The sequence below is a fragment of the Propithecus coquereli genome, unplaced genomic scaffold, assembly GCF_000956105.1.
Source record: "Propithecus coquereli isolate 6110/MARCELLA unplaced genomic scaffold, Pcoq_1.0 Scaffold346, whole genome shotgun sequence".
In the NCBI taxonomy this organism is placed as follows: Eukaryota; Metazoa; Chordata; class Mammalia; order Primates; family Indriidae; genus Propithecus; species Propithecus coquereli.
The window spans coordinates 2,142,803-2,158,436 of record NW_012149130.1 but is presented as its reverse complement, the minus strand read 5'-3'; the positions used below and the strand labels follow the sequence as shown (position 1 = coordinate 2,158,436).

The 15,634-nt window shown below is 49.8% G+C and overlaps 1 protein-coding gene across 2 annotated transcripts in view; it reads left to right on the top strand.

Annotated features, from left to right (window-relative positions):
- The first annotated feature begins 7,185 nt into the window (after positions 1 to 7,185).
- The window catches only part of IL17RA (interleukin 17 receptor A), a 25,517-nt gene continuing 17,068 nt past the window's right edge, over positions 7,186 to 15,634 (top strand). For both annotated transcript variants that reach the window (XM_012651061.1, XM_012651060.1), the window contains exon 1: positions 7,186 to 7,519. In XM_012651061.1, coding sequence (XP_012506515.1) covers positions 7,382 to 7,519 — 138 coding nt within the window. In that variant the 5' untranslated portion in view covers positions 7,186 to 7,381. The remainder of the gene's footprint in view (positions 7,520 to 15,634) is intronic.

Below are 15,634 nucleotides of genomic sequence, written 5' to 3'. Positions count from 1 at the left end.
GGTCTTGGACTTCCAGCCTCCAGAGCTATTGTATAAGCCACCCAGTCTGTGGACCTTGTTACGGCAGCACAAGCAGACGCATATGCAGTCCTAAGAGGTCGGCATTATCATCCCCATCTCCAGATGAAGAAACTGAGGCTCAGAGGCTCAAACTCTATTTCCAAAACTCTGGCTGTCACTCCACTTTACAGCCTGCCGTGCAGATCCACAAAACCATGGAAGTTCAGGGCCCACTCTGGAAAACACGCCCCCTCTCAGAGGTACTGCAATCTACTGTGTTCTCTGTCCTCCTGCAATAGCGCGAGGGGATGCGAGCCAGCTATAGACTTTGCAGCGGGAAGAGAGGCCACCCAGGATTCCGCACAGACCCCTTCACCTCCCAGGTGCGGCAGGCACGTGCCTCTTGCTGTAACTGTACTGCTGCTAGTTGTACAGAGGAGCCTTTTTTGCTCTGTTTCTAGTTACTTCTAGGGATGCTCCCTAAGCTTCCAGGAGCCTGGTTTTCAGTATAGTTGGACATGGGCCCTACTGAAGCAATTTCTGAAGTTTTAGTTTGAACCAGATGAAATTACTATTTTTATTGGTCAAAATTGGTCAAATATCAGCAACATCATGTAGATCAACCTAATAAATGCGCATGGCCTTCCAATCCTGCCCCTCCCCCTCCTTCAGTAACCTCGGAGCACCCAGGACTCTCAGCTGCCCCCGATCACCCCAGACCCCCTGGAGGCCTCCTCCCACCCACCCTGGCACTGTCCCACTCTGGACAGGGACAGAAGCCTGGGAGAGAAGTCCACAAAGGCAGAGAGATGAAATGGTCAGAAAGGTAGGAGCAGAGTGTCGGGGCTCAGAACACAATACCCCAAAATATGGCACCTTGGCATACCAGATATTTTAAGCTGAAGGAAATTAAGAAACCTCAGAAGCAAGAAGGTCACTCTGACTTCTCCTGCCCCTCTCCCCTGAAGCGTGGTCATAAAGGAATTCTTGACCTACCTTGCCTGAAAGTCGGTCATAAGACCCTCACTCGAGAGGTGTCCTGCCTTCACCCACAGCCAGGAAGAACCGAGGCCAGCACAACAACGTGTTTATGCAGAAGAGATGGGGGGAAGTTGTCCCTCTGCATTCTGGGTGCCCCCTGCGACGGACTTGCGAAAGCACAAGGATGTGAGGCCAGGGGTGGGGCCTTGCCCTCAGGACCAGCGGGACACAGGAAGCCCACGTCTCGGTGTCAGGAAAGCGGGCTGAGGGCGGACAGCAATGCTCCCTGGCGTCTGGGAGCAGGTCTGTGATTACAGCAGGTGTCTCAGAGGACGGCTCCTCACTGCTTCATACCAGAGGCCAGCACAGAAGTGGGGAGTGACTGCTACAAAGCAGCCCAGCCAGAAAGCGTGGGCAGACACTCAAGGACGCGGAGACTGGCACCAGTTTGCAGAGTCAGCATAGGGACCTGCCTGCGTGGGGGTGGGGGCGGCACCACAGAGACCTCCAAGTCTCCCACCCATCTGAAGCCATCAGCACTGCCCAGTGCCACCTGTCAAAGACAGAGAGGCAGGGGTTAGTCACGCCAGTCCAGGTCAGCACTTTACTCTCTTCTCTGTGGTGTCCCCGGGGCCTAGGAGACCGAGGTAAGTACGTAAATAAGTAACAACCCACTTTGGCCAAGAAAGGTGTTTAAGATGGTCACAGTGCCCTCTCTCTAATTAAATAAAATCATGCCACGTGTTGCCCCAGGACCAGGCCAGGTTGCCGAGACCCAAGACTGTGACAAGTGTGTGCTCTGACAAATGAGAGCCCAGATGGGAGGCCCAGTGGTCTCAGAAGCAGCTTCCAAGAGGAAATTCTAACCCAGATATCTATAGACACCCCAGACCATCCCAAGGGGACGACGTGGTGCTCGGTGCTCGGGGGGGCCTAGACAAGCCAGGGTTGGGCCATCAAGGAGCATCCTGAGGTGGAGGGAGGAGTCACGGTGAAACCAGGAAGAGCTGAGCAGTACCCCGTGCCGGAGATCAAGGAGTGGGCGGTCCTGCCCAGCTAGGGCTGAGCCATGGAAACGCTCAGGCGGATCCTGGTTTACAAGGAATCTGGACGTTGAGGGCATGTCACTGTGCTGCTCTGGTCCAACACAGAGAGATGGAACAGGGGCGGTGCCGGGACACGTCCTGGACGTGGAACTCCCCCTGCAACGTACCAGCCAACGAGGACAGGACCCAGCGGGCCCTCGTTTGGCCAGTGGATGATGTACAGGCCTCACACCGACACATTAGGTGTGAGCGAGAATATGCCAGATCCCGGCAGTGTGTACGCAGACAACAGGCCACAACCGGGACAGACCGTTCGCAAGTCCCGGCATCATTGTCTTGTTCGAGTGGATGCCGCTGCTACTTTTGGGGCCTTGCCAATAACCGTGTCTTGCCGTGTGGAAAACTGCAGCTAGTGCTCTGATCAAGTACCTCAATTCACCATCCCTGGGGGGCGGGATTGGCCCTCTCTCAGGACACAGTCTGGGCTTTCTCTCCATTACACTGTGAATAGAAGATGAAATACTTCCAGTGCTGCGAATATGCCCCCGCCCCAGTCTAAGGCTGAGTGGTCAATGTCTGGTAGTTGGAAGGTTGGTTGGTCTAAGGAGGTTTCGAGTAGGATGGCCTGTCTCCCCACATGGTCTCTCATCCTCCAACAGGTTAGCTCAGGCTTCCTCACGTGGAATCCTAAGGATTCCAAAAAGCTGCAAGAGAGAACAAGCCCCAGTGTGTCACATTTGCTATTGTCCCATTAGCCAAAACAATTCCAATGACCAAGCCCAGAATGAGAGAGGACTACTCAAGAAGACACGAACAAACTATGGGCCAATTACTTTAATAACCTAATTTAAAGTTTGTTAACAGTTTGATTTACTAGATTTTCAGGTGTTGCTTAAATGCTTAGAAATATTTTGCTTGTTAATTTTGTAAGTTTAGCAATTGGCATTTGAAATGTTTAAGAGAAGCAGGCACACAAAGTTTGTGATGTGGTTTGAAATGTCTAAAGAAATTTAATTAATCAAGTTTTAAGTAGTGTTAAATGTTTAAGGAGAATTTAATCTGTTACATTTATGAGTTAACAGCACATGAATCAAAGAACAAGTAAAAGTGATTGCTTTTATTTTATACAAATATTGTGAGATTACTACATGGACTAGCAAGCTTTGTAAGTTGAATGCAAAAGCTTGAGAAAAACTAGGATTTAAATTTTTCAACTCAATGTAAGAGAATAAAAATTAAAACACCCGTTATTGCAAAAAAAAATTTCACACACAAAATCCCCTCTCAAGCTTTAGTAAATCTCAGTTGACACATTTATTCAATAGTTTATTCAAAACATATTTATTGATCATCTGCTGTGAGACAGTGCTATTCTAGGCCCTGGGAATATGGTTGTCTTTATCTATTTTCTGTTGCCATAACAGAATACCACAGGCTGGATAATTTATAAAGAAAATAAGTTATGAGAACACTCATTCTACGGCACAGAATGAGGTGTTGCCTGAATCTAAAATTAATATAAATAAAACATTATTTAAAAAGAAAGAAAGAAGTTTACTCAGCTCACAATCCTGGAGGCTGGGAAGTCCAAGAGCACGGCTGAGGCATCAGGTGAGGCCCTTCTGTGTCATAGCATGGCAGAGGGCACACATGGCGAGAGGGCAAGAGCACTCAGCTCAGGTCTTTCTTCCTCTTCTTGTAACGCCACCAGTCCCATCATGTGGGCCCTGCCCTATGACCTTATCTAATCTTAATGACCTCCCAGAGTCCCCAGCTCAAATCAACATATGCAATTGGGCATTAAGTTTCCAAAATATGAAGCTGGGAGGGGGGACACATTCAAAGCACAGCAGTGGTGGAAAATTACTGCTAGTCCCTCCCCTCCCTGAGATTATACCCTAGCAGAGGACAGGGGTAGGCGGAGTCAAACAAACAAACAACACGATTTCGGATAATGGCGACACAAATACCAGGCAATCAGAGACTATTTTCTAACCCTGTCGTTCTCACAGCACAGCAATGGGACAGTGGCCATTTCCCTTTTCTCACAGCCAAAGACATCGTCAAGTTCTCCAGCTCCTGCCTGACTCCGATTTCTGACACCGGACTACTGCTCCTTTCATCATCAGTCAACAAATCCCAAAATGTTGTCTGATATCTACTATCCACTCAGGATGAGGCTCTGTCAGGGGAGACAAGGGAACAGAAAAGTAAGAACCCAGAGAACATGCAATAAGCAAAGCAGCGCGATGCTGACACGCACTTGGCAAGTTTCAGCAACACCTCACACCAGCTAAGCACCGAAGGGGTGAGGAAGCTGGAATTCCTGCCATCGGGAGGACCAATCTCGTACGCGAGGCAAGACTGTATTTCATCCGACTGAAGACGTTCATTTTTTATATTTTATAATCTCTAAAATCAGACTTTATCTTACAATGATGAGGCCTTCAATCGGATAAAATCCATAGCTACAGCACAAAGCAGCCTTGTGCTCTGAGAGCCGTAAAGAGCTGACGGCAATTAGACCAGTGGTCTAAGGGCAGCTGCACATTAGAATCACCTGGGAAACTTTAAAAAATGCTTATGCCCAGGCCCCATCCCAGACCAACGGAATCGGTATGGAAGGGTGGAGCTGGGCATTGGTGTTTTTTAAAGCACCCCATGTGCTTTAAAAGCCAGGGTTGAGGACCAGGATAGCAATTTCAAACAAGAGTACACACTCCCCTGAGGTTACATGACAACTTTCCAAGGGGCATGCCCACATGAATAATACTATTAATACTTTAGGGCAGGAGCCAGCAAACTAGGGCCTGTGGCCCAAATCTGTTCTGCTGACTGTTTTTTTTGTTTGTTTTTTTTTTAATTTGTTAGTTTGTTTTTGAGACAGGGTCTCACTCTGTCACCCACCCTGGAGTGCAGTGGCATCATCATACCTCACTGCAACCACAAACTCCTGGGCTCAAGTGACCCTCCTGCCTCAGCCTCCCAAAGTGTTAAGATGACAGGTGGCAGCCTGCTCCCTGTTTTTGTACCCTGGGGAGAGATAAGACGGTTTCTACATTTTTAAATGGTTGGGGGGAAATCTATGAAATTAAAATGCAAGTGCTCATGAATACAGTTTTACTGAAATACAGCCACAGCTCTTTTGTTTACATTGTCTGTGGCTGCTTCCAAGGCAGAGTTAAATAGTTCACACAGGACCCTATGACTGGCAAAGCCTAAAATATTTACCATCTGACCCTTTACAGAAAGAACATTTGCTGACCCTGGCTTGAAGGGAATGGACATCTGGAATTCAACATCCCCATGTCCCCTCCAGGAAATTACCTGCCTGGAATGGTAGCAGCTGTCAAGGTGTGAGATGTGTGTGGAGGCTCTTCTCCTTTCCCACACTTTTTTTCATACTTGTCCTCCCTCCTTCTGAAGGAAGGTAGGCCTCTCACCGCCCTGAAGTACGAAAAAACTCTACGCACTAGACAAAGGAGCAATCCCAAATACTGGTGTCTACTAGGACTCTGATCACCAGGTAACTATTAATATATATATATATATCTATATATCAATACACAGATATTAACATATATGCATTTAAATTTTTTTGCAAGTACAGTGAGTTCCGAGTATTGTCTTACCAAAATTGAAGGAAGACCCAATCAAGTTGTGTCAAATCATTAAAAATATTCTGTGGGGCCCAGTGGGGGGGTGTGCGTGTTTAGTTCCAGCTACCTGGGAGGCAGAGGCAGAAGCATCCCTTGAGCCCAGGAGTTCCAGTCCAGCATGCGCAGCATACTGAGACCTTCATCTCTGAAAAAAAAGGGGAAAAAAACTGCTGACAGATGGCCGTGTGATTTTTGGCATATAATTCAGAAGAGGGTTCAAAGAATTGAGTAACATGCCTATGACAAGACTAGTGTCACAATCATTTATATAGGCAAGGTTTTTTTTAAGGTTTACATTGAAAATATTTAAAATGCTAAATGTTGGCCTCATTCTACTAATAAGCAATAATTGTTCACAGATACACAAACTAGGAAGAAAAAATCCATTTATCTCATTAAAAGGTGAATTTCAAATAACAGCTTGTTATTATGTTTAGCAACTACTTATTAACACGCATAGTATGTTTACATTACTTTGCTCAGCTGTGCAGAAATCATTGCAATGGTGAGCGGAGGGTCTTGGTTTCTATTACCCGTGGTTGTCAGCGCTCTGCCACTGGGGCCTCCTCCCGGGAACCGCGAGAGAGGCTGGGCAGGACAGGAGTCCTGGTATGTTTGTACCCTGATCTCATAAGTGACACGCTGCCATTTTCGTCTTATTCTATTCACATTCCACTCTTACAACCAAGTGTCTAGGCCCAGCCGGCACTCAGGGGAGGAGGACAGAGAAGGTCGTACCAGGCAGTAGGGCCACCAGGCGCCATCTCAGAAGCCGCCTGCCACAGATGTCCACTTTCACATCACGGTTATGTCCACCACATGTATTTAAATTTAGGATGAAAATTTTAGATGTCATCTTAAAAATGTATGAGGAGTTTAGTAATACACAAGCGAAGGTACTTGAGCCCAGCGTGACGCCTAACTCAGCGGGGCCCAGCCAGGCGCGAGGCTCACGGCGGGCGGCCAGGACCGGGCTGGGAGAACACCCACCGCCCCAGGCCGGGCGCTCCGGGCCGGGCAGGCGGCGATACCGGGAAAAGCTGCGTGAGTCTGGACTCTGCGGGTGTCAAAGGCCAGGAAGTGCGGCGGGCGGAGGGCCCAGGAAGGGAGGCGGCGGGAACCCGGGCGGGCCGCGCGTGCCTGGGGGTGGAGAGGAGGTGACGAGGGCGGCCCATGTCCTAAGGGACGAGTCGTCGGAGCCGGAGACTCATTAGATGCCATCGGCGGGCGACAGCCCCCCGCAGACGTGCAGGAAGCCTCTGGGGAACGCGGCGCTCTAGCGCGGTGGGGACCCGGGCTCTGCCCTCCTCGAGGCCGGGAGCCCGCAGCGGAAACGAAAGCGAGAGCCGCGGGCCGAGCGGAGGGCGGGGACTAGGAGAACGGACTTCCTGGGTCCCGAGGAGTGGGCTCGACGTCAGCGACGGAGGAGAAAGAAGCGAACGCTGAAGAGCCGCGAGCGCGCAGCACGAGCACGGCGGGCGGCGTGCGGGGACGCGGGCCGAGGCGCGCCGGGCGGAGCGCGCACCTGGGACGACCGGGCGGCCCCGGCCCAACCCTCCCCGCGACCGGGCCCGCCCCTGCGCCCGGGCTAGAAGCCGGAAGCGGGTTGAGTAGGACAGACCCCGCTTCGCCTCCGAAGGGCGAGCCACGGCGCTCCCTCGCTGCGCCCCGAGCCCTCGCGACAGCGCCGGGGCCATGGGGGCTCCGCGCCGCCAGCCACCCGTCGTGCCGGGGCCCCCGCTGGGGCCGCTGCTCCTTCTCCTGAGCGCGCTGGCCGCGGGCCACGCCTCCCTGAGGCTGCTGGACCACCCGGCGCCCGTCTGCTCCCAGCCGGTGAGACCCAGACGGCCGTGCGGTGGCCGCCACCGCGAGGATGCTGCGGCCGCGGGGGCGGGCGCGGAAGGGGCGGGCGGCGCGGGCCTACGGAGGCAGGAAGTCTGCGCTGAGGTCGCGGGGTCTTCGGGACTCGGACACGAGATCGCGGCGCGCTGGGGAGGACGCTCGGCGCGGCGGCAGCGGCGGGTGGTTCCGGGAGGAGAGGGAGTTGGATGGGAAAAGGTCGCGGGGCGCCTGTTGCACAACTTGGCCGGCCGTCGTGGGCTGGGAGCGGGAGCGACACCTCCGCCGGGCCGCAGAGCTGGGGGAAGGAGACCGCGGCGCGGGGACCCGGCGGGAGAGGCGGGAAGGGGCGGCGGGGACGGGGCCGCGGGAGGAGCCAGGACGGGTCCGGACCTGGTTCCACGCCCTGCGCTCTGCAAACCCCCTTCGCTGCCCGCCGGGCCACGGCCAACTTAGGGAGCGGCCCCGTCCTCGGAGGCTTACCCTAGCCGGTGCCCTCCGTGCCGCCGGAGGAGCCCGCCAGCCCGCGGCGGCCGTGCGGAAGGTGGGGGCGCGACCTTTCGGGAAAGGAAGGTGTGCTGAGGGTGGCCGCGGGCCGCCTCCCCGGAGGGGCGAAGCCTAGAGGATGGGCGGATGACTCTCAGGACACCGCCCTTCCCACCGCCACCATCCGGCTCCGGAACGCGGTGGCGCGGCGGGAGGACCGCGGGGTTGTGGCCGCCGCTGCGCCCTCGGGAAGTGACACATCCGCCTGTCGTGTAGTAGCCTCGCTGCGAGCCAGGCCATGTTAAGAAAGAAAAAAAAAAAAAAACAAATCACGGCGCCCCTCTCGACAAGGACAGTTTCCTCTCTTCCCCCTCGGAGCGGCCCCGTCTTGGCGCCGTCTGCGGGTTTCCCGGCCCTGCGTCCGCCTAGGGTGTGCTCAGTCCCTAAGTTGGAGAATGCGAAACACGGTTTCTCCTTATCTGATTTTGTGGAAAATTTGCCAAAAGAGAGTGGAGGGTGAGTGACCGTGTAGCGGGGGGAAAGTGTTTTTAATGCGAATGATGTTGGGAATGTGCTTGTGGCTTCCACTGTTGGGCAGAGCGGGGAGACACAGGCCCAGCACGTTTGTGTCGCCGTGTTCTAACGCGGCAGAGTCGGCGTTCGCGTCTTGGTGGCCATTTGTCAGGTGCCTGCCAAATACAAAGCGCTATCCTAGGAACTGGAACTGTGAAGAAATACTCCTGGCACCCTGATGTCCAGGGCCCTAAGTCATCTAGAAAGGAGAATAAGGCTTGAGGGCGGGGAACTCTCTTGCAAGGCAGCCTGTAGCAAGTGCTTTGCACAGCTGGTGAGTGTACAGAATTCCAGGGAAAAGAAAAATCATTTCCAGCTGGGTTGTCCTTCATGGAAAATACATCTAGGCAGCCCTGAAGGATGGCAGAAGCCCCAAAGACAGAGGGCGACAGAGCATTCCAGGTGATGGAAAGGGTCCGAGCCAAGGTCCTTGGGTAGGACAGGACAAGGTGTGCAGCTGGGGTGGAGGGTGTGTGTAGCAGGAGAGTGAGAGAAGATGCTAGAAAGGGAGATATGGACTCCGCTGTGGCGTGGCGTGGGAGTGGGCTTGGACTTCCATTGCACAGTGAAGCAGCAGGCAGTCAAGAGCTTCGCCTGGCTCCAGAGAGGGCTGAGAGAAATGCTTGCTGGCCAGATCTGTCCGCAGTCTCCAGTTCTCTTCCTTCATCTCACTCCCTGCTAATACACCTGGCTTGCAGACAACTCGTCTCCGGGACACACGGCTCTGGGCTCCATCCCTTTTAAAGAGAAAGGAACCACACCCCTCCAGTTTCTCTGCCTCCCTGGTGTTTTAGTGGATGCCACAGTGATCTAGTGAGGGAAAGCCACCATGGTGGCTTCCGAGGACTCGGATTTGCATCCCAACTTCACCTCTTACAATCTCTGCAGCCTCAGGCAATTGAGGCGGCCTGGGCCTGGGTCCCAACTTCACCTCTTACAGTCTCTGCAGCCTCAGGCAATTGAGGTGGCCTGGGCCTGGGTTTCCTCATTTACGCAGTGACAGCACTGGGCGACCCTTCTCTGATTGACCCCCGCACCGGAATATAAGTGTCTACCGAGAGCCCGGTTGGATTTAGCCCTCACTGACTCTATTCTAAGACAGGGAGGATCTGCATGCCTGTTCTGTTCCTGGCTCAGTGCTACAAGCACCGGATGTGGGGGCTTGATAAGTATATGTTGAATGAAAGAACACAAGAATTCATGAATGAAGGAAAGAGTAGTTAGCTGGGCTTGGAAAGCAGTGATAAGCTGAGACCAGACATAGCACTGGATCTGGCTGCCTTGGTTTGGCACCTAAAAACCCAGATGACTGATTTCCCCACAGAAGTCAATACATGGGTAATTGCATTTCCCTGGGTGGTCTCTGGGTTAGCCCTTCCCCCCTGCCTGGACTTTGTTGCAGCTTTCCCCTGTCTGCCCACCTGGAGGAATCCCCAAGAGGAAAGGCAGCAAACTTGGAGTTGGTCAGTGTGAATGCTGACACTCAATTTATAGACAGGATGTGTGTTTCATTACAAATTCTTTTTTCCTGAGCACTGTGGTTTTGACTTGTGGTGGCAGAGCAACTGTTTGGTTTAACCCTTTTATGTTCTGGTTATTAGAAGCTGCTGTCAGCCATGCCACTCTTCCAGAGTATACAAAGTTGCGATTTTTCTACCAGCGGTGGTTCACATACACACCTGCATCCCAAGGTCACAAGCTAGTGAGTGACCTCTGACCTGAGCTGAGAATCAGAGCAGGGCTGTGCATGGAACTTCAAGGCCCACTTTCTTAATCAGGCTTTGTCATTGAACGCACAGAATTGAATAGTCTTTCATTTCTTCCTTCTCGTCTTCACCACTATGGATAGAGTGGCCTGCCTGTTGGCGGTGTCCCTTTTTTCATTTCGAGAGGCAGGATGGCAGCCATGAAGAGTGTGGGTTCTGGAGCAGAACTGCTAGGTTTGAGCGTTGGCTCCATGGGACTTGGGGCCCTCGGCTGACCTCCTTGTGCCTCAATGTGGCCAGTGCAAATGGGATAAGGGTGCTTAGCTCTTAGGACTGTTGCCCAGATTAAATGAGATGTGTGTATAAAGTGCTTAGTGTGATGCCTGGCACAAAAGAGCAGCTCAATAAACATTGGCTGCTGTCATTGTCATCTTCACTATCGTGAATCTCCTCCTCCGATTTCTGCAGGGCACCTCACATAATGTGAGTCACAAGCAGGTGGCGCCTAAATAATGCTCTGATCCTGCTCTGCTGTTTGTAAGAATGGGCAGTTTGAAATAAAGAAATTAGGGATGACTGTTGGAGACGAAGTTGTTCAACAGAACAAGATGTGTCTTAGTAATATCCAAAGAAGATCCTGAATGAACTTTTTTACATTATTAACAATTTTATGTTAATGTCTATTCTATATTAACATTAAATTATAAGGAAAAAATGTTCACTGTTTTGTCCCCTAAGCAAATTAATGTTTTCATTTGTTTATCTCACTTTTCGATTCTTTATTTGTCTGGAGTTACCTCCTAGATAAACTTCTATCTTTTAATTTATTCTCATCAAGTAATGTTTAGTAATCCTCCTTTGAAAGTGGTACTAAGAAGTTTAAAACAAAGAACAACAGATCCCTGCCCCACCCAACTCTGCTCCCAAAATTATAATTCTTTTAGTTATTTCTTCTGACATGTATCTTCGTATTTCTAAATCTACTTATATTGTTAATCCTTGATCTGTCAATTTTAGATATTATCTACTGACTTTAGATATTATCTGTTGACTTGTATTAGATGAAAATTATATTACCTTCCTCCCACCACTTCTCCTCCCCATCTTCCATTATAGGTATACCACAATTTTAGATAAATCAGTAGTCAGCAGCCAGACATGGTGGCATGCGCCTATAGTCCCCGCTACTTGGGAGGCTGAGGGAGGAGAATCACTTGAGCCCAGGAGTTCAAGGCTGCAATGAGCTATGATCATGGCACTGCACTCTAGCCTGGGTGACAGAGCAAGATTCCATCTCTAAAAAAAAAAACCTAAATCAATATTCAGCGTTTATATTATTATAATAAGTAAGTAATCTTCACTGCTAAGGCAAGCTGTGCACTTTGATTATACTTCTTTTCTGTTACAGTTTCTTTCCTTCTCCTACCCCTGCCCCAGAGGTAATTGCAAAACTTCTTCACTTGCATAATTTCCGATCCAAATAGTCTCAATTTTTTCTACTAGACTTGTCATAACATTTGTTTCCCCCTCCCCCCAGAGAACTCCTTCTGGAGCCCTCTGTTCTCCAGCTCCAACCTGGCCTGACAACTCTCTAGACCTGTGGTACAACTGTCATACCAGACATCCTGCCATGGTCAAATCTCCCAAGTCCTGTATCTTGTGTCTTCCTCCACAGGAGTTACTCCTTCAATTTGCTGGAGCATATCCTCCTGCAATTTCCTGAGAACATATATGAGGGATAGATACAGATATATAATACATGACATACATATATATAATGGAGATTTTATGTGTGTGTGTGTGTGTGTGTGTGTGTATTTGAAGTCTTTTCATGTCTGAAAATCTCTCTATTCTACCCTTGCACTTTTTTGGATAATTTGGCTGGGTATAAAAATTCTAGGTTAAAGATAATTTTCCCTCAGACTTTCGAAGGCATTGCTTTGTTGTCCTCTAGCAAACAGTACAGATGCTAAGAGAACCAGTGCCCTTTTGTGTCCTGTCTCTTTGTGTGCCACCTATTTTTTTCTCTCTGGAAACTTGTAGTATCTTCTTTTTATTCTTGATATTTCAACAGTTTCATGATATTGGGCCTTGGTCTGGGTTTTTTGTTTTCATTTGTTGTACAGTTCATTTAGTGGACCTTTTTAATTTGGCAATATGTGTCCTTAAATTCTAGAGATTTTTTTTCTTTTAAATAATTTTTTCCCTTCTATAATCTGTGGCAATCCAGTTAATCATATTTTGTATTTCCTAAATTGATTCTCTAATATTAATGTTTCTTTTTCCTATTTCTGTTTCTTGATTTTACAACTCAACCCGTCTACTGAATTTTTTATTTTCGAGGTTCATTTGTTCTATGCTTGCTCATTTTTCCACAGTATCCTGTCCTTGTCTTATGGATACAATATCTTCTCATCTCTATGGGGCTATTATAATTTTATCTGTTTGTTTTAATTTTATTCTGTTCTCAGCATTGTCTTATTTCCTCCAGGAGCATGTTTAAAAATTTTGTTTTGATCTGTTTTTCATACAGAAAAGTCATCTTGAGTATCTGGTACTCCTTGCCTGAGAATACTTTAAGAATAAAGTCCTAAGTGGGACCTGGTGGCCTGTAATCCTAGCACTTTGGGAGACTGAGGGAGGAGGATCACTTGAGGTCAGTAGTTCGAATCCAGCCTGAGCAAGAGTGAGACCCCATCTCTTCAAAAAATGGAAAGAAAAATTAGCCGGCTATGGTGGTGCTCACCTGTAGTCCCAGCTACTTGGGAGGCTGAGGCAGGAGCATCACTTGAGCCCAGGAGTTTGAGGCTGCAGTGAGGAATTATCATACCACTGCACTCTAGCTAGGACAACAGAGTGTCTTAAAAAAAAAATAAAGTCCTGAAAAATTAAGTGCTCTGTGTGATTGGAGTTTATCGAACATTGGACTTGACTGTATAGGAGGTCAGGCGAATGGTGAAGCTGGCCTGTTTGGTGACCCCTGGATGTTGAAATCTGGAGTTCTTTTCTCTAGGCCTGGCTGCCAGCATTCTGCGATCAGGGCAGGGAAAGACAGAAAAGTTCCCAGCATTCCCTATGTAGACCTTCACTTACCCTCCCTCCCTGCCTTCAGACCTGGTTGGCGTGGGGCTCTGATGAGGCTTTGGCTACTTTCTTGTCAGCAGCTCCCTTGTACAGCAGTCAGATGTAAATGTCTCCACTCCTCCTTGCACTTCGATGTTTGTTTGTTTTTCCCGTTTTATAATTCTGACAATCAGCTCATTCTCATCCACACTGACTATGTAGATTTTTAAAAGAGGTAACAGGTACATAGGTAACCAGAGTGTAGAACTTGTTTGGTGACTCCTTATCCTCATTGCATTTTCTGGACAACTGCTCACGGACATGGTGTGGGACAGTCCTTATTCCTTTGGCCTGGGCTGCTTCGTTGAGCCTGGCGTCAGTGAGCACATCTGGAGTCCTCCAGGGCAAAGGTCGGGGTCTCTGTGAGTGCCTGAGGGGCTCACTTCTGAAGCCCACCGCAAGGATGTGCTTGTGAATGCTAATTCACATTTGCGGTTGCCACCTCATTGGTGGCAGAATGGCCCGTCTTCTTGCCACCCTTCTTTGGGGGAGACAAAGGGCTCCTGCTGGGCCCGAGATGGAAAGGAAGCCACTCTGACTTTTAAAGATTTGTTCACATCTCTTGTCTGCTGAGGTTGCCTCTTTGTCCTTGAGAATTTATAAAATCTTTTCCTTTCCTATAATTTCATATGGTTTAGAGAAAGGGAGAAGATATTAGGTGTACATGGTCAACACGCTATGACCTCTAATGGAATTTTTTATTCTGTATTTCACTTGTGTGCATGTTTTTCTCTTTTCTTTGAATCTGTTTCCTCATATCTTCCCTCTCTGCATCTCCTCTGCTTCCACCCCGTTTGTCCCCCGTAACCAGTGTGTTAACGCCTGGTATATATATCTGTCCACATGTTCTTCTTTGCTCATACAATCATAAAACATACATAAATATATTGGGAGGTTTTTTCATGACTTGTTTCCATAGAAAATGGGATCATACTATAAAAAATTCCTTGCAACTTATTTTCTTCACATCTTCACCATTGTTCCACATCAAAAGATATCTATGTAACTAATTCTCTTTAGTATGTGCATAATATTCCATAGTAGATAGCAATCTATTCAACCATTCCCAGTTCGATGGACAATTAGATTTCAACGGGATCTGACTTTATCCGGCCATTCCCCGTTGATGAACATTCGATGCTGCAGAAAGAGGGGAAGCTCAGTGTTCCCTGGGGACACACCGAGCTGTTTCCATCAGTCACGGGGATTAGAGGCACATACCCACCAGCGCCCGCGTGAATCAGCCGTGTTGTGTGTAGACCAGCTTCCTCTTGGTCTACATTGAAGACAAGAGCCTTTCACCTTGCAGTGTTACTTTGAGTAGCTACCAGTGGATTACAGGGAGATGCCCCAAATGCAGTGTCTGTTTGCCTTTTCTAGAAGAGCTCCCCATGTCAGGGTGCAGGAACCAGTTTCTTGCCCCGTCTGTGCCCCAGTCCCAGGAGTTCCAAGTGGGAGGAGAAACGAGAAGTCTGTGGCGGTGGATCTCCTCCCCATGCAGAAAATAGGGTGGCATTTGTTAGAATGAGCAGAGGCAGCTAGATGGATTTTGTTGCTGGACACCACACGTGAGGAGCTGCTCCAGGGGCTGCGGTGCTGGCCCGGATCCAGTAGGGGAGGATTAGTCACCAGGAGCAGCAAGTTTGGACCCCAAGGGCTTATGAACTAGTGTCTCAGAGAGGTAGGATGCAGATGAAATGGCACGCTCAGAGTCCATCCTGGAGCCGGCTCGAGGACGTGGAGGGCGGGTGCCAACTCCGACACTGCTCACATGCAGACACCAAATCCCTCTGTTGGCCTTGAAGTCGTATTTCTGGTCTGCCTCGACGGCTGACTTTCTGCCCCGCCGGACGTGCTTGCCCGTTTCACCAGTTAGAGGCCTGGCGACACGTGAGCCTGAGCTCCGTCCTGGGCCCTCCCTGCCACGCTGCCAAGTCTGAACGTGCGGAGGTCACCCCCACGGTAGTAACCCCCACGTATTGAGCGCTCACCGTGTGCCAAGCCCGGAAGGAGGGAGCCCTAATTAAAGAGCAGCCGTTACGTGCCAGACCCCAGACACTGCCTCATCTCCCGGCAGTGAGGTGGCTCTTCGGGCACTGCCGCCAATACAACTGCTCGTGATGGTTCTCTTCCGGCTTCTGGCGAGCCGCCCGGTGGTGCCGGAGATGGCGTTGTTTGACTAAATACATTCATTGTTTGTAAGTTTTTATTTTTTATTTAT